Here is a 19,333-nt window from a genome sequence, read left to right on the forward strand (position 1 = left end):
AATCAAGAGGATTCACCTTGGAGTACCCTTCGATAGGCGACATTAAGTCGCCTTTCGGCTGAAACCTAGATAACTCGTATGAAACTGATCTTGAAGTTTTGCTCACTGAAGTTCGCTAATTGAAAGCAAATACATGAAGATATCAGAACCAAGGATCTTTCTCTATTTTGGAATTCATTGTCCTTAATGAGAAAAGAAGAACCAATGTTAGAATCGTAATCTATTAGTGTGAAGAGCAACATTTTAGAATATCAGGTCCTGGCACTGCTGCAAAGCTAGAACTGGGAGTGTTCCTGTGTTTTGTTCATTCCTCACCCTGGTGATGTGTGAGTCGGTCAGACTGTGCGGGGAGTCCTGGTCCTGCCGGGTCTTGTTGACTGCGAGGTGTCTGCTCCACCTTGTCCTAAAAAAAAAGGACCACAGCAGAAAGGCCATGAGTTCACAAGAAGCATCCCACACTTTTCAACACCCAGCTTTCCCAGCATTTCCTTTCTTCCTCAATTCCTTACTTCCTTTCCACTTACTTACTTTTTCCTTTTTCAATGATAGTTGTTGAAAATAGACTGCATAAGGGAAGCTAATCGTGAAAAGGTGCAAGCTGTTCGGCAAGGGAGTTAAAAGTTACTCCTGTGTTTGGGCTTAAATAGCTTTCCCTGAATAGCAATTCAAAGAGAATTATTGCCAACTGCTCCATTTAGGCAGTGAATACAAATAATTAACATTCCACGGAACACATGCATTTTCTGTAACAACTACAGGTAATCAAGTGCTGGGCATTCTGTTACCTGGGACAGAAACATCTAGAGAGTGTTTTATAAATGGTTCCCTCCACAAAATGTTAAGGAGCTCGGTGGCATCTTTTTAGACATTAGTGTGAGAAAAACACTTTTAGTCAAAACGTAAAACAGCAATATTATGATCCTAAGCCCACAATTCTAGAAACACACCTGCATGGGACCAGAAGCCAATGAAAGACACATTCAAATGTGGGGAAAGAAATATTATCAGTGACTAACTTGGGGTGGAGAGATGTCCGTTTTCTCTTATAGATTTATAAAATCTTTGAAATCTTTATGATGCATATGTACTACTATTGTAATTAAAAAGGTCTGAACTGTGCCAAAAGTATAAGATGTGCACCAAAACTACTATCAATATTAGTACATTGTCACAAATATCATAGTTGACTTCAGCAAATTCCCTCCTATTCATGCAAAAGAGACTTTCCAGATTGAAAACTGAAGCACGTGAAACATCCAGCATGCAAGGTGCTGGCAACAGCCAACATGCACACACAGCTCCCTCTGCCAAGCGGGGCTCCCGCCACAGAGGCAGCCACTGAGGCATGGGAAGGTGAGTTACCCTCACAACCCTCATCACCCAGTGGGTCCCGGCTGTTCTGGGTCTTGAGTTAGAGAGTCCACACTCCTTCCCACCACTCTGCAGTACCCAAACTGCCCAAGAAACTCAAAAGGCACGTTGATTTCAACAAGGTGACCAAGCAGCAGGTCTTGGGAATGGGACTCTTAATTTCCGCCCGAATATTTCCCAGCAAGCGGCTTCTCTGCCCAGAGCCCTCCTTGCTCACGCATGAAATGGGATGGATGCTCACTTCTCTGCTGCGTGCACACTGACCTGGGAGCAAACAGGTTTAGGTCTGGTCAACGCTGTGCTTCACGGACCACTCACAATGGGGGGAGGCAGAGGGCAGCCCAGGGGACAGACTCCAGCAGGGTCAGCTCACCCACATTTACCATTTAGAAGGAGGATGCTTGTTCCCTGGGAGGCAAAGTCGCGTTCACGCCTTCCTCCAGAATATCTGGAGAAAACAAAATAAAACGAACAAAGCCCTAAGGGAGACATTTTCACCAGCTTCTCTCTTTTTCCCCTTTCAAAAGAAACAGCTTTCTTTTCATTTTTTAATCACAGATGTAAAACTTAGTATAAAAATTTGTATTTTTGTATGCTAAAAAATGAACAAAAAATTAAAACGGAACCTCTTTTTATCAGAATAACAAAAACAAAAATTACCATGTGCATCTATGCAATGTTTGGATTATTTGTAGAGAACATGTATACTCTATGAGTCACATGGGGATTACAAATGATCCTGATAAACACTGAATCATAATTATCTTCCACATATTGTGTTTTGATATCGTTTTTGAAATTTTTCAGGCCAAAAATCATCATCTTCATCGGCACTCTAGTGTACCCCACCAAGTAGATGTGTAGTGTAATTCATTTCACCAATATCCTACTGATGAACATACAGGTTGTTGGAAATGTAAGCTTTTGACTAAGAAAGAGGGGAAGGGCTGTTTGGAGCACACAGTGTCTGGGAGGAAAGGGCAAGGTCCTCAAGAACCCCCACAAGAGGCACTGAGGAGGGAGCTGGGTTCCCCTGGCTATCCGAGAGGGTGGTACCTCCCAGCTCAGCCCCTCAAGTTCAGCCATCTCCCATCTAGTTTCTGCAGTTCCATGGCCAACATTTCCCACCCAGTCTGCTCTTTAGCATCTGAGAGAAATATTTTTCCTCTTTTCTGAATTTTACAACAATCCACGCAAAGAAAAGTTTTATATAAATATCTAACCTAGAGTAGATATAAAATTAGCCTAAATCCTACAACAGTGGGATAACAGCATTCCCGTGGTCTTTGCACCTTTGTTGTACAAAACTAGACACGGTTGAAATCAGATTGTGTAAATAATTATGTGTTTTCCTGTCCCTGTCTTCAACTATTTTAAAACTTCGGTAAATATCATTTTTTTTTCATATTCTAAACTACTCTAGTAGACACTCTGCAGTTGTTTTCAACTTTCAGACAGCATAAATAATGATCAAATAAACACCTTCGGGCACAAAACTTTGTCCACATTTCTGATTATTTGCTTAGGATCCCTAGAAGTAGAAGGACTAGGCCAGAGGCCACGTGCACTTTTTTAAGATTCTAGATACACACAGTCAAACTCTTCTTCACACACTCACCCTTCCACCCGGAGTGAAGGCAACCGCCTGTTTCATAACACCCAAGCCAGCCAGTGACTGTTTATTTTTCTGGAATTTTTTTCTGGCTAATTCCAGAGGTAAGCAGCGGCCCCACCCTGTGGTTTTAACATGCAGGTCTATAACGCTGAGGTTGAACATTTTTCATAAGCGAATTAGACCTCTGTATTTCTTCTTTTGGGCTATCCTTTAGCAGGTCAGCTAGACTCGATCATGAGGGCACAAGGGGTTCCCAGTAAAAAATGTCCATGAATGAATCACAAACCCGACACTCATCAGCTAAGGGCTCGGGGTCAGTTACCTGGATTTTCTGAGTCAATCTGCTCATCTGTTTATGATGGAAAACATCAAGCTAGGCTGAGCCCTGGGTGAGCACCCATCCCTGGTGGCCCGCAGGCCTCCCAGCCCACTGTCACCCCAGCCCACTGTCACTGAACACAGACTTGCTTCCACTTCTCCCATGACGAGCTTTTTACGCAGTAGGCAAGTAAGTTCATTCACATTTGTAGAAAATGTTTTTCCCACTTTGCTTGTCTTTAAATTTAATTGTACTTTTGATTCTTAAAAGTATAATTCAATGTAGTCAAGTTTACTGACTTTATCTTTTTGGCTCATCATTTAACCTTGAAAATCATTTTCAGCCTCTATCAAGAAAATTGAAAAACCTTCATCTGTGTTTTACTCTGATTTCTCTTCTGACTTGATGTATTATTCTTTCCTCTTCCTGACATTTATTTTGGGGGATAGTAAAAGGGGAGAAAATACAATGACTCCTTCCCCCTAAAAGTGGCTGACCAGTTCTACCAGGCCAACTTAGCACTCAAGCCTTCCTTTTGTCTGATTAGGGAGGTCACCCCGCTCACATGTTATAATCTTACACACATCCAAGTGTTTCTCAGCCACCTCCTCGCCGGTTCCACAGAGCTGCCCGCTCCCGGGCCGGCAATCCCACATTTTCCATTCTCACAGCCTGCCAACGTGTTTTCTCATCAGCAGAACATTTCCCCTCTTGCTTCTTTTATATGAATTCCTTAGTCATTTTCTTCCATGCAAACATCAAAATAGTTTCAAAGTTTGCTTAAATTATTAAAACATCTCATCTGAAATATTTACTGCTATGTATGTGAATAATTACTACACACTGCTAATACAAATGTTGCTATTGGGTTGATCCCACAAACACTGACAGACTATATCCAGAAGATATGCTACCCCACCTATTTCAAAGGGTGGGTGGGACTAGCCTCCAGATCACCCAGGGCCTGCACAGCCCTGCTCCAGGCCTGTCCTGCAAGGAGCAAGGCCCTGCAGGTTAACAAGCCCGTTGGGTGCTTCCTGTGCACTGTGAGGTGCGAGGCCCATTCCTCTGTCAGATGACTGCTTTGCCCGAGACCTCCTCTTTTAAGTGCCAACTGAGACATCTATTTAGAAGACAAGTAACTTGCAAACCTAATTTAAGGCAACTTTGTCTAAATAGTGTCACCAGATTTAGCAAATACAAATACAGGATGTCCAATTAAATTTGAATTTCAGATTAATAATTAATACTTTTTTGGTATAAGTATGTCACAATATTTCATGAGACTTACCCTTAAAATGTATTTGTAGCTTATCTGTAATTTAAGTGGGGATACTATATTTTATCTTGCAACTCTATGCTTCAAGCACTGTTAAAAATCTGACAGGCCTGAATGACAAATTATGGCAGTAAGAACAAAATTTCAACAAGTGGCTCATTTGTTTATGAAATTCCAAGGTCAAAAAAGAAATGTACCTTCTTTAATTCAACAGATAGACACTTCAGACATGAAATCTGTTCTCTTGAGAAGCCAAGAAAGATTTCATAGTATGACAAATTACAGTGATTGTAAAATAAAGCCAAAACACAAAAGGCAGCAGGTAAAAAGTTAGCCACCGTGGCACTAAAAAGATCATCCTGACAGAGCTGGAAGGTCGGGGCAAATGTCTACCCACCATTCAGAGGCAAACAGTGGCACTTTGCCAGGTGCAGGGCAATGAACACAGGGACAAGAATAAAGGGTTTATCATTGTGTTAGCTTGGTTTCCTCTCCAGGTTAGTTTTTGTTTGTCTGTGTGTCTGTTTCCCAGCCTAGCCCACTGGGGGAAGGACTGGGAAGGGAATGGGGGAGGCCCTGTGAGTTTGCTTTTTTTTATTATTTTGAGACAGAGTCTCGCTCTGTCACCAGACTGGAGTGCAGTGGCGTGATCTCGGCTCACTGCAATCTCCGCCTCCCAGGTTCAAGCTATTCCCCTGCCTCAGCCTCCCGAATAGCTGGGACTACAGGTGCGCACCACCACGCCCGGCTAATTTTATGTATTTTAGTAGAGATGGGGTTTCACCATGTTGGCCAGGATGGTCTCGATCTCCTGACTTCGTGATCCACCCGCCTTGGCCTCCCGAAGTGCTGTGATTACAGGCGTGAGCCACGGCGCCCGACTGTGAGTCTGCTTTTTACTCAGAGCCCTTAATCACTATGCTCTCTACCTCTAGGGGAAGGTGGAAGGATGGGAGAGGGCAGCCAAGCTCCTTAATTAAAGTCCCACAGGTCACTTCACTAATGCTGAACTTTCCCAAATCCACATGCTTTAGAAAAACTTGCCAAAGTCAGAATAAGCCGGTAGAGCAGATCGGGGCAGAAACACCACCTTCATAAAGATGAAAACGAGAAGCTCTCCCTCTCCTGGGGTGACCTAGTCCCAGGCCCTTTGCTGAGCCATCTCCTGTAACAGAGCCCTCCAGTGGGTGAGGAGAATGGTTTCTGTCTGCTCCTCTGTCCTGTGCCGGGCATGAGTCTGCCTCAGCTGCATCGACCAATAGCTGGTCTGCTGGCCCCAGTGGTGGGCGGCCGATGGAGCCAGGCCAGGCAGGAACACAGCCTGGGAGGCCAGCTGGGCTGTTCCTTCTGTAAGCCACGCTCTGGGGGTTGCACAAATGCCCCCTGGCCTCACTCCCTCAGGCTCCTTGCTGGCCCCAGGCTGGGAACCACAACTCAGCTGCTTTCTCCAGACCCTCCATTAAACTCTGTTTTTCTTTTGCTCCCCACCCCCAACCCACGCCCTCCAGAGGGTGCCCACTGCAGACTGCCAACACCCTGGCTAACAGAGGCAGGTGGCTTTATGTTCCTCACTCTGCAGATGAAGGGCCGGAGGTTTCACAGAGTACACATAAAAAGTGACTCGTAATCCAGTCTGTCACTGATGGACATTTGGGTTGATTCATATAGCAAAAAAAAAAAAAAAAAAAAAAAGTGACTCGTGGGAGGAAGAAAATGGTGAGCTTGCTGTGGACTCTGTGGGCATGCCTATTAGGGTACCAGGTGGCCTGGTGTGGCTGGTCCTCACCTGGGAGAACACGGTAGAAATGCAGGCTCCCAGGCCCCAGCCAGACCTAAGTCAGGCCCTCAGAAGGGGACCCGGGTGTCTATGTGTGAACTGCCCTTCCTAATGTAATGTGGCACATACCTCCATGGCTCTCTAGGAGCCACCAACCCAGTTGGTTTTCCTTGACTCCAAAGCGACTGCTGTGTGCCTCTCACAGCACTCAGCCCTGGATGCTCACTATGTAGAATGTTCTCCACCCCACCCACCATGCACACCCCATCAACCCATCCTCAAGGCTCGTCCTTTGGGCACTTTCTCTGACAACCCCAACGAAAAGTCTGCCTCCTCGTACCTTACCCTGCAGCCCTGCTTTAATTCCAAGCAGGAAGTAACAAGGGCCAATGGATTGGTGCCTACCCTCTCCCCAGAAACGGGCATCCTTGACTCATCCTCACAACCCCAGCACACAGCCCAGCCTCGCCCCAAGATCTGGGGCACGGATGCCTCTGCCTCTCTGTGAGGGTGGAGGGACAAGAATGTTCCACCACTCACCTTTCAAAGCCCAGGCTTCAGCAAAAAGCATCACGAGGTAGCCTGGGCACAAAACAGAGGAGAAGCAGCCCCTTCCACCAGTTATTGGCATTCCGTTTCAACTAGAGCATCAAATGCACTCTTGCCTCTGCTGGGTGCCAACTAAACACTACAAGATGCACAAGAGGAACCGGCCCCAGAGAACCAGGGGATGTTGTTCATTGGACGATTCAGGCAGTTTTCTTATCTAAAAAGCGGGAGCAACACAGAGCTGGAACAACACAAAGCTCCAGCAACACAGAGCTGGAGAGGCAACTGGATGAGAGGCGTGCCATCATCAGTGCAGCGGGCACTGCAGGTGACAAATGGAAGGACTGCACAGCAGGCCGGACGCTGACTCAGATCCCAGGCCCCACATGCTGGTTAGTCCTGGAACTCAGGGCAACTGCCTCACCTTTGGGGTATCTCCACACATTCCTGAGGCAGAATGGCCACTTCACAGGTCACTTCTGAGGTTCAAATTAAAATAACAAATAAAGGACTTGCCCAGCAACTAAAGGTACTGAGTGTTCGGTAGACAGCGGGCACTGACCTTACTACTGAACACACGACTGGCAGCCTGCGTAGGAGGTCTCGCTCTCCCTCTCTCTACAGTGGGTATCACGTGGCTGTGTCCTCAGCCTGCCCTGTGCACAATATTTTCAGAACCCAGAGAACGGCACAGAAGGCACACTTAATAACTCCACTAAGGTAAACAAAGACCAATGCCACAGAGAACAGAATGACAGGGACTCGAAATGTCTTCCACCTGGAAGAATGCCTCATCAAAACCTACAGGCTTAACAGGGATCAACTTTAAACACTACAGGTATGCAAAAACAACCAACCAAATTTAAAAAAAAAAAAAAAAGTAACAGATGAGAACAGTGGATGAGAACTGCTCCTGAAGGTGCAATTAAAAGGGGATCTTCCAGCGCCCCCCCGCAACCCTCTCCTGCAGCTACCCTCAGATTTTTGGTGCAAAGGCAAAGAAGACACAATCCTACATGACCCACCGTCCGGGTCTCAGAGCTCCCTGGGGCCTTCCTGCGGGCAGTTTCCCAAACCCCTCCTGCTCAGCCAGGGACATCAGCTGAGACAGGTGAGGCACATTGCTGGAGTCCACCCAAGGGTGTTGAGTCTGCAGATGAACATGTGAAATGCAACAGGGATGGGGTTTGTCATTTCACACAGGATGCACTTAAAGAAGGAAAATGTTTCAAACCACAAGCCCATTAAGCTATCGCAGCCTGAGTGAAGACTGACTACCTGTGTTACCTGCATTTTGAAAATGGAGGCATCACCCAGCTCATCAGCTCCCTTCCAACGCCTGATACCCTCTGTACGAACTGCACATATGCCTGTTCTAGAACTTTGAATACACACAAGACGTCAGATACAGTGTAGTTACAGATTTCACAACTACCCTCCCTCAGCCATATAATCACATTTTTTTATTAAATATTAATGTAAAAATGGCAGGGTTTCTACTAATATTACAGTTCCTGGGTACCAGGTACAGTGCTAGACAGTTTACACACATTCCCACTTAAATCCTGTCTCTGATGGGTACTGTTGTTACCTCATCCTTACCAATGAGGAAAAAGGAGGACAGCAGCTTGCCCAGCAAATCACATCTCATAACCGTGGGTGTGAGACCCACTGGGGTTGAATCAGAGAACATGTCCTTAACAACTGAGCCATGGGGAACTACATAATCTGTCACTCAGAGAATTCCTAAAACATGCAGAAACTCCACAAGGCTGAAAAAGGCTGAAAAAAAAATTCCTAAAACATTAGTGAACTTGGTAAAAGCTGCAGTATCAGCACTCCAATTCTGCCAGTTGCAAGGTGTGCAAAACTAGTCCCTCAAATGGAAATAACCCTCATAATAAAGGAGCCGGAGCCATTTTTCTCACCCAAAATGACACTGCCTGTTTTGATATTACACTTCATGTCTATGCAAGAGGAAAGGGAGCAAGAGGTTTTTAAGCAGAGATTTCAGTCAAACTGATCCTTAAACCAAAACAAGAGCTGCTTCTAAAAGCCTGAGATGGGGAAAAAGAAAACTCAGCAAGCCAGGTGTCTTGTATCAAGGAACAAGGAGGATGCTCTTTACTTACAATTGTATTCATATAGGCTGCTGAGCCCGACATGAAAATATATGGATAAGCCCTGGTCAGAGTAGAAAAAAACTTTTCTCCCACATGGTAAGAATGCCTGGCCTGGCAGGGAAAACGCCACCACATAAAAAATAATCGCATTTTCACTAAAATCACACAGCCTAAAAAGACACAGATCAGTGGCTTGTACTCCATATTCAGGCACTTATTTCCACAGAACTACCTCCAAGCGCAGCAATTCTTGAATTAAAAGCAAAAGTAGTGTATGAGCTGCCTCACTTTAACCACCCACTCTGCAGTGTTCAGCACAGAAACATCAATTCTGGTTATTCACAAGGGGAGGAGTCTATCAGTCATTTACATTTTAAAACAGCTCTATTGAGATATAAATTATGTAACATAAATTTCATCTGTTGGAAGCATACAAACCAATGAATGTTAGTATAATTAAGGATCTGTACAACCATCGCCACAATCTAATTTTAGAACATTTCCATCACCCTACAAAGAAACCTCCTGCCCAGAGCCTGTCAATCTTGACAAATGGTTTTCCCAAAATAAAATGCCTTTGCCAAGTCAGTTTTGTTCCTGTTTTCGGATCTGGTATTCCCACATCAATGAGGCATTTTGGCCGAAAGGGGGACAGCACTAGCTCTAGAATTTCTACAGAAGCGTAGCTACATGACCTTGGGGAAGACATTAAACCACCCTGTGTCATTATAACCTCCAAGGACTATTGAAGATTTAGTGTGATCACACATGGAAAGCACGGCTCAGTAAATCTCAGCTGCTATTTTTACTACTGCCACTACTGCCCCTGCTGCCACTGCCTCCTCCTCCTCCACTGTCACTACCTCCCCTCCAAACATTTGCACCAGCACTCCACCCCTTCCCACCACCTCCTTCCATCTCCATCACCTCCACTGCCACATCATCTCCTCCTCTACCTTCTCCACTTCCTGCACCGCCACCTCCATCTCCTCTACCACCCCCACCATCATTTCACTACCAACTCCATCATCACCGCCAGCATTTCAACCATCTCCTCTACCATCTCCACCATCACTTCCACCTCCTCCACCATCACCTCCACCTCCTCTGCTACCTCTATCACCTCCACCTTCTCCATCCTCACCTCTACCTCCTCCACCATCACTTCCACCATCTCCACCATCACCTCCACCTCCTCTACTATCACATCACCTCCACCTCCTCCATCCTCACCTCCACCTCCTCTACCATCACTTCCACCTCCTCCACCATCACCTCCACCTCTTCTGCTACCTCTATCACCTCCACCTCCTCCATCCTCACCTCCACCTCCTCCACCACCTCCACCATCTCCACCATCACCTCCACCTCCTCTACTATCACATCATCTCCACCTCCTCCATCCTCACCTTACCTCCTCCACCATCTCTATCCTCACCTCCACCATCACTTCCATCATCTCCAACATCACCTCCACCTCCTCTACCACCTCCACCTTCACCTCCAGCTCCTCCTCCTCCACTACCTACCCCTTCATCACCACTTCTACCCATTCCATCACCTCTACTCCTTCCCACCACCCTTCACCTCTTACACCTCCAACACCTCCACTGCTACCATCACATCCACCTCCACACTCTTCATTATCTCTATTTCCTCCTCCCCCTCCACCACCACCTCTACTATCATCTCTACCTCTTCCTCCTCTACCTTCACCCCTCCCCACCACTTCCTCCATCCCCAACTTTAACAAAAAGGCAACTATTCAGACACCAAAATATCCACATGTATTAACATAATATTAATTTGTTAGTATAGTCAACATGTAGCAGTACCTTAATCGACCACGAATTCTACAGTAACTTAACAGTCTGAGAAATTAGAAGATCGGAATCTCTAAACTACCCACTTAATAATGCTGACAACACAATCTTTAAAGTACTACAAGAGGATCAGTGACAATGCAAGTTACAGTCAAATTGTATTTACATACTTTAAATATAACTTGAGGCCGGGTGTGGTGGCTCACGCCTGTAATCCCAGCACTTTGGGAGGCCATGGTGGGCGGATCACGAGGTCAGGAAATCGAGACCATCCTGGCTAACACAGTGAAACCCCATCTCTACTAAAAATACAAAAAATCAGCCGGGCGTGGTGGTGGACGCCTGTAGTCCCAGCTACTCAGGAGACTGAAGCAGGAGAATGGCGTAAACCTGGGAGGCGGAGCTTGCAGTGAGCCGAGATGGCGCCACTGCACTCCAGCCTGGGGGACAGAGAGAGATTCCGTCTCAAAAAAATAAATAAGTAAATAAATAAATACAACTGGAAAACAAACAACAAACTTCCACATGGAATAAAACATGTTTCATTCCTGGCCCCAGGGTATTCTAGCCAACCACGATTCAAAGCTCTAGAAAAGTGGGAGAGATTCCAGGTTCCCCTCCCTGAATATTTCCTAGTCCTGTCACGTTCCTCTTGTGGATTACAGAGAATCAGTGCATACACTAAGCTTCAGGAAGCCCCAAAGGACCAGGTCAAAATGTCACCAACATGCCAAATCCCTTCAGGAGGCAAAGAGAACACAGAGCTACCCAGCTCTGTCATGCGCACACCCATCCACATGTGCACATCCAGACCCCAAATAAAAAGGACCAAGTAAAACAAGGCCTAATTATCAAAAGACAGTGTGGCACGCTAAGGAGAGCAGAGCTTTTTGGTGCACTCGCTGTGGGGACAACCCCTTAACATCTCTGACCTTCAATTTCCTTGTCTAAAACAGGGAGTGCATGGCCGGGCGCGGTGGCTCACAACTGTAATCCCAGCACTTTGGGAGTCTGAGGTGGACGGATCATGAGGTCAGGAGATCAAGACCATCCTGGCTAACAGAGTGAAAACCCATCTTTATTAAAAATACAAAAAATTAGCCAGGCATGGTGGCAGGTGCCTGTAGTCCCAGCTACTCAGGAGGCTGAGGCAGGAGAGTCTCTTGAACCAGGGAGGCAGAGGTTGCAGTAAGCCGAGATCGTACCACTGCACTCCAGCCTGGGCGACAGAGCAAGACTCTGTCTCAAAAAAAAAAAAACAAAAAACAGGCAGTGCAATCCTGAGCCCTCCTGAGCTCCCAGGTGGGGTGCACAAAGCCATTGCAACTGCGCTGAGCCCAACTTCTTCCACTTCAAGCTTCTCGTTTTCTCTCTGGGTCCCACAACTCCCGCAACCTCTACACTAAAACCAGAGAAGCAAACAATGTGCAGCTGTGAGAGTGATCAACCGAGCCAGGGTTGCCTTCGTAGCAGATCAGGGCTGTAGGAAGCACGTGACACACCCACACTCTCCCCCCATGAGCAGAAGGAAGAGAGGAATCTCTTCCTTGAACTTTCTCAACAATAATCTCAGAATTTGGAAATAACTCTCATTGTCCTGGCTGACCAGGAAAAGGCCCCAGGGTTTGATATGATGTAATCCTTGGTGGTGGCTTTTCCTCATTTCTAAGTCCCTCCCACAGGCAGAGGGCAGGGGGCCAAGGGTAAACGGCAGCCGATGCCAAGAATTTGGAGGCGGAATGAGGTAAGCTAGGTCTGGCCTGGAGCTCCAGCCTGGGGCTCCCAGGTGTGGCAGCCCTTCGAAGGGCAGGTGTGATCTGGAGCAGGGAAGGGCATGGAGCAGCTTCCAGGTGCAAGCAGAAGGGCTGCGCTGGCAGGGCAAGAGGACGGCGATTCAAGGTGATGCTCCCCAGAGGTTTTGGATAAAGCTCGTTTTATTCATAAAAATGAATAAACAGCACAGATCTCAGGGCTCAGGAAACTCAATCCCTCTGCCAAAGAGACTTTTCCCAGTAAGACCAAACTCGGGCAGCCATTACAGCAGGAAGAATTGGTGGATCCCAACCTTGCTGTGGGCAATGAGAAACAGTTCACCTCGCCCTTCAGGTATGAAAAATCTTATTGTGGGATGAGCCAAATGTTTACAAACTGCCAGTGTGACAAACTATGATTCTGAGCAAATAACTTCACTCTGGACCTATTTCCTCACCAATAAAATCAGGTTTTTGGACCATATGACATCTAAACTTCTTCGGAGTTCAAAGGCTGAGTCTGCACACTCCACAAAAATGTTCCAAAGCAAATCTATTCCTAGAACCATGGTTAAAATAATATCATGGGTGACTTCTGAGCTTCTGGCCAATATGGAATATAAAAGATTAGATGTACCCTCTCTCCTTAAATAATTAAAACTGAAACAGTTTTCATACATTTGACAACAGGCAGCATGGGACAGTAATTCCTGAGACATGATCCACATGACGCAGCTCTACCAGTGCCCACTCACTGGTTGGGGAGAGCTTCCCAGCAGCAGCGCAGGGAGGGGGGATCTCCCTTCCAGGCACAGCCTGGGGTCATCCTAAGGAGACAGAGCTCAACACTCAGGAAAGTCAAGGCAGAGAGGATAGCACTCAAGAGAGGGGGCTCCTCACACATCTCCAGCTGAGGATTAATGATGCATGCATGTAAGGAAAATACCAAGACTGGGAGGAACCACCAGAATGAAGCAGACAGAGCCATCTGGAGAGAAGTGTGTTCCCACCAACCCAAAAGGAAAACTTCCTTATGCATGGGACACAAGACAGCCCTCAGAAGGGTCCTGCCTCAACAGTCGGGGCAAATAAGCCCCAAACTAAAAGTGACTCTGGGCCCAGCTAACAAAGCTTATAAGCCAGCCTCAAAAGGGTAAAACTATTTCCAAGCAGCTTTTTTCCAGAATAAAGTCCAAAATATTGAAAAGAATAGCCCCCTCCCAAGAAACAGCCAGCACCCAACCAGATGAAATTTACAATGACTGGGATCGAAACAAAAAGTACCAAGCAAGAAAAGAAAATAAAACCCATCATGATACAGGAAATCAGCCAGCAGAAATAGATACAGAAATGTCCAAGATGATGGATATAGAAGGCAATATATTAAAATGATGAAGATAAATATGCTCTGTGCATTCAAGAAGGAAAAGCAAAGCATGAGTGATAAGCAGAGAAGTGGAAGATACAAAATGACCAAATCCAACCCTACAGATGAAAAATGCAATACAGGAGATGAAAAATATGCGGGCAGGATTAACCAGACATTGGACACCACGCTTCTCTCCCCTCCCTCTATCCCCAGTGACCAATCTCCAAAGACACACCGTGAGGCTCCCTCGCCCAAGGGCTGGAGTGGTCTGGAGAGGCCTAGGGTAGGAGCACCCTATGAAGACACAGTAATAGAAACTATCCAGAATGGCACACAGAGAGAAAAGGAAGATGGAAAAGATTATGATAAACTACCTCCAAATGACGATGCCAGATGAGGGGAGGGAGGAAGGAGCTCAGGTTTGGGGCCAGAGAAAATAAAGGCTGCAGCCAGCACCTTCTGCGTTCTCAGCTATTTGGCCGGGCTGGATAAGTCAACCAAAGTTTCTGAGCTTCACTTTTACTATAGGCAAATTTGGATCATACCCATTTCAAAAAGTTTGGTAGGAAAACTGAGTGAGATGAGGTATACAAAGTCCTGTCACAAAACACATGCTAGCTCCTTTCTCAACGTTGCCCCAAGGAGACAGTCTCTCACTTTGTTGCAGCCTAACAACTGCAAGGGGGTGCCAAGGACAGAAACACAGAAAGTCTTCACCTGTCCTTTCACTCAACAGGTGAACCTATTCTTACGTACTTGAGAAGCAGTTATAAGTGCAATAGTCTGGTTACTGCTCCACCTTCAACCAACAGCAAGGGAGTCAGGGGCAACGGGGCTCCACCACAGGAAGCAGCTGCCAGGCCATGTGCTCCTAATGCTGCCACCGAAAGGAGGGACACTCACTCACACGAAAAGCTTGAAGAGTGTGTGTGTGTGTGCGTGTGCACATGCGTCACAGTCACATATATATGTATATATTCATAAATATGAATTTTGAACCATGTGTGGAAACACAAGTAATATAAACTTAAAATGTACACAGATACAGGTAATCTACAGATATGACAACAGGCACCTCCTTATACACTGCTGAAGTTACAAAACACTTCTTTACCTAAATACTTTCTCCCTAAGTTAGGAACCTTGTTCATTATCAGTAGATCTGAAGAGAGTATCTTCCTGTGTCCATATTATCAACCAGGTGTTTAGATGGAAATTGCTTTTTAGCACCACTTAGCCAAGGCCTCATTCTCTGAAATGAGGTTCTTGGGGTCTCTGGACCCATTGAAGTGTGATGGTCAGATACACAGATCTGTTCACCCTGCACTGGCACCAGCTCCTGGAGGGGCCTACGAGGCGCAACCACAAAGCCATGGCCATACTTTGCTTGACCCCACTCCAGACTGCTCAACATGCAGCAGGCCCAGTTCTGATCTCCCCAATGCAGAGACTCTCCTCTGTCACTCCAGGGGAGTCCAAGGCGCTCTGGGCACCCAGCAAAGGGAGGAGGCCAGGGACTCAGCAGGCCCAGACGATTCCAGCCCACTGACTAAGTGCCAGAACAAAGAGGGGACAGAGGATTCCCAAGCCAAGATCCGGAGGCTTGTGGAACTGTGTCCAGCAGAAGGGAAGAAAGGGAAGGGGATACAAGCTCCCTCAAATCAGGAAGCCCAGAACCCAGTTCAAGGGAGAATTAATACAGGGAGGGGAGGCCAGTTTGGGGAATGGGAAGATGAGTTTGGCTTGAAATGTCTTTCTTCTGAAATGCTGGCATCACCCTCACCTCCCTGAATGCCTGTCAGCCATCTGCATGGCTTAGTTACCCATGCAGAAATCAGTCAGCCTCCAACTCCTCCTTATCCACCTGTGAACTGCTAACTGATCCTGATTATTTTGCCTTCTACATCCACTTCCACCCACGCTTTCTTCTCACGGCCACTGTGGCACCCTCGGCTCAGGCCGCTCGCTCACTGCTGCTTCCTGAGCACACTGCCTGAGATGAGTGAGAGCTCACTCACACGAGGGTCCCCGAGTACAGAACTCAGGGACTCTCCAGCCTGGGTCTTCAACCCACACTCTACATCTAATACTTCACTCTTTGAGGACCAGAGATCTAACTTTATTCCAAAGTAATTTGTACATTAAGGGCAGGTTTCAAAAACACGTTAATAGCCAGTTCACCAGGAGCCCAACATAAGTCCCATACACACTGAAATCATAACCGTCGAAACTCTGAGAGCAGAGGTTGCCATTCACAGCTCTCAGGGTCAAGAACGTTTAAGCAGCAAGAGAGGCCCTGCAATTACTGTCCAATGTCTAAGCTTGTTGAACCCCTCAAAATCTTTACCCAAGCGTGACACAGTCATGGATAACCAATCACAGAGTTTCAGAGACTTGGAGTATCCAACCTCTTGGTCACTCAAGCAGAAGAAAAATAGTCAATCTTCAGAGAGACTGATCCATTCAACAAATATTTACCAAGCAATGACTCTATGCCCAGCACATGAGTGTTTAAAGCAACAATCCTGCCCTATGGAGTTTGTATTTTATCTAAAGAAAACAGATAGTAAGCAATAAACACACCATTTACTTGTTTATAATCTGAGAGTGCAGTGCTATGGAATAAAAGAACAGAATAGAGCTGGATAAACAGGGCGGAGACTGCAATTTACACAGAACATAAGGGAAGGCCCCACTGAAAAGGGGTCCAAAAGTGAAGACTGCAAGGAGGAAGGGCGAGGCCCACAGGTGTACGGTGACACCTACATGAAGGAGGAAAACAAGGCTGAAGAGCATCACTGCGGGCAGAGACAGAAGCCCCTGCAAAGACACTTCATCTTAAGAGTGACCATCCTTTGAAGCTGGAAGCCATCATTCTCAGCAAACTAACACAGGAACAGAAAACCAAACACTGCATGTTCTCACTCATAAGTGGGAGTTGAACGATGAGAACATATAGACACAGGGAGGGGAACATCACACACTGGGGCCTGTCAGGGGGTAGGGGATGAGGGGAGGGAGAGCATTAGGACAATACCTAATGCATGGGGGGCTTAAAACCTAGATGATGGGTTGATAGGTGCAGCAAACCACCATGGCGCATGTATACCTATGTAACAAACCTGCACATTCTGTGCATGTATCCCAGAACTTAAAGTGAAACATTTTTAAATGAAAAAAAAAACAAAAAGAGTAACCATCCTTAACAATTATGCAGATGCCACTTTCCCCATGAAATAAATGCTACAACCAGCTCCTTACATTTCCACTATACTTTGGAATTTCCTACCAAGAATGAGAAGTTTTCTTTTTCCTGCGAGTTTACTCCTTTTATAGGTTTTTTTTTTTTTTTTTTTTCTTAAGTCATACTATCAAGTGATCAAATCCCAGTTCCTGCATGCTACGCAGGATCTCAGGCACCTAGAAAGAGCTGGTGGAGAAACATTCTTCTGTCCCCCACTCCGGCTGCTGGGATCGGGGCTGAAATCCTTCACAGAACTTGAATGACCCTCAACAAACACCAGAGAACCCCTCGCAGAGCTGCAGGCTGAAGCCCATCTTCAGAAACAGAAACATGGTTTCCTACCACTTTTCCAAAAACACTAACAAACATACAAATTAAGTCACAGAAAATTCAGTATGAGGAAAAACTAAATATGAGCTAAATATTTACTTTCTTCTTTAAGATCAATGATAGAAAACCTCACAAAAGTTAAAAATAATGCTAAAATTCATATCACAGTCACTTTGAATACTTTGTTTCTTTCTAGTTAAGATGATAATAATAATAAATGTACCAGCAACCAGTTTCGCAGGGTCTGCTTGAAACACACATAAATATTTAACAGGTTCTGGGGAAACTGCCAAAGTGATTATTGACTGCATGACAAAGACAGGATCACAAACCCTACCTAAGTGACCCCCTTTGCCGAGACTCATAACCTGTGGCAGCAAACACAGGTGATGAGGCCCATCTGACACCAGAGGCCAAAGAGGCCCAGAGAGCAGAGGACAGGCACACCCCGGACGGGGAGCCTGGCACATATGGCAGCACTTAAAACCCCAAGGAGAAATAATAGTGAAAGCAAGTCATTCCAAAACTCACTATGAGCTAAACGTGCATGGTACAGGAATATAAAAATGTAATTTAAACATAGTTACCACCTTAAAAGACCAGACACTTCAATCAGAAAGTAAAGAAGCTTATGTTTAAATTACTCTATGATTTTAATAAAAGGAATAATTTTAGGTTCCTCTCTCTGCCAAAGTACACCATTAAAAAAAAAAATTTAAAAAGTTGCCGTTTCCTAAATTTTCATCAATGTATTTACTATGTGTTTAAAACATCATTTTTCTCTGTCTGGCTGCTTAAAGCACTTATCCAATAGTTTTTCTCTTCTGCAACAGAGCAAGCAATCACAGAAGTTGCACAGCACCCAAATCCAGCGCAGGAAATTGTCGCAATAAATATCCTCTTTGTCCAGGTGCCAGAAAGGAAAGAAATGCCCTGCTTCATTGAAAAGTTTCATAAATCGTTCACATGAACGCCACATACAGTATTTGCCATATTCAAACCATTTTAACACAGTAAAGGTACCCAACCATGAAACTGTTTTAAACTTTCCTGGAGAATACACTAGTCCCCCGCTTATCCTGGTTTTACTTTCTGTAGCTTCAGTTACCCACAGTCAACTGTGGTCCAAAAATATTAAATGGACAATTCCAGAAATAAATAATTGATCAGTTTCACACTGTGCGGAGGAGCATGATGAGATCCGGCCCCGACCCACTTTGTCCTGCCCAGGATGTGACTCCTCCCTCTGTCCACAAGATCCACGCTGCAGGCGCTGCCTGCCCCCGAGTCACAGAGGAGCCGTCGCGATGATCATCAGATCAACTGCCGCGGATCACAGGGCTTGAATTCAAGTAGCCCTTACTATACTGAATAACAGCTCCAAAGTGAAGAGGAACGATGCTGGCCATTTGATTACGCCAAAGAGAAGCCTTAATGTGCTTTAAGTGCAAAGGTAAAAGTTGTCAATACTAAAAAAAAAAAACATATGCTACACTTGCTAAGATTTATAGTAAAAGCCAATTTTCTATTCATCAAATTGAGAAAAAGGAAAAAGAAATGTATGCTAGTTTTGCTATCACATCTCAAACTGCAGAAGTTCCGGTCACAGTGAGTATAAATGCTTAGTAAAAATGGAAAAGGCATTAAATTTATAGGCGAAAGACATGAAAACAAAAGTGTTCTGACTGACGGCATTTGGGTTCGGTACTATCTCAGATTTCAAGCATTCACTGGGGGTCTTAGAACGCATCCCTCAGCATAAGTGGGGACCGCTCTACAGAAA

At 45.6% G+C, this 19,333-nt stretch overlaps 1 protein-coding gene across 7 annotated transcripts in view; it reads right to left on the reverse strand.

The window, feature by feature from the left end:
• Window positions 1-19,333, reverse strand: part of LOC105492378 (growth factor receptor bound protein 10) — a 203,309-nt gene that overhangs the window by 112,467 nt on the left and 71,509 nt on the right. For 5 of the 7 annotated variants that reach the window (XM_011759443.2, XM_011759444.2, XM_071095192.1 and 2 more), the window contains one exon: window positions 316-403. Coding sequence is in view for 2 of the 7 variants with exons in the window: in XM_011759439.3 (XP_011757741.1) it covers window positions 316-403 (88 nt within the window). In the remaining 5 variants the exon portion in view is untranslated. Of the gene's footprint in view, window positions 1-315; window positions 404-1,635; window positions 1,820-19,333 lie in introns of those variants that run through there. The other 2 variants (XM_011759441.2, XM_071095191.1) reach the window with 2 other exon arrangements.

This window comes from Macaca nemestrina, chromosome 4 (assembly GCF_043159975.1).
Source record: "Macaca nemestrina isolate mMacNem1 chromosome 4, mMacNem.hap1, whole genome shotgun sequence".
In the NCBI taxonomy this organism is placed as follows: Eukaryota; Metazoa; Chordata; class Mammalia; order Primates; family Cercopithecidae; genus Macaca; species Macaca nemestrina.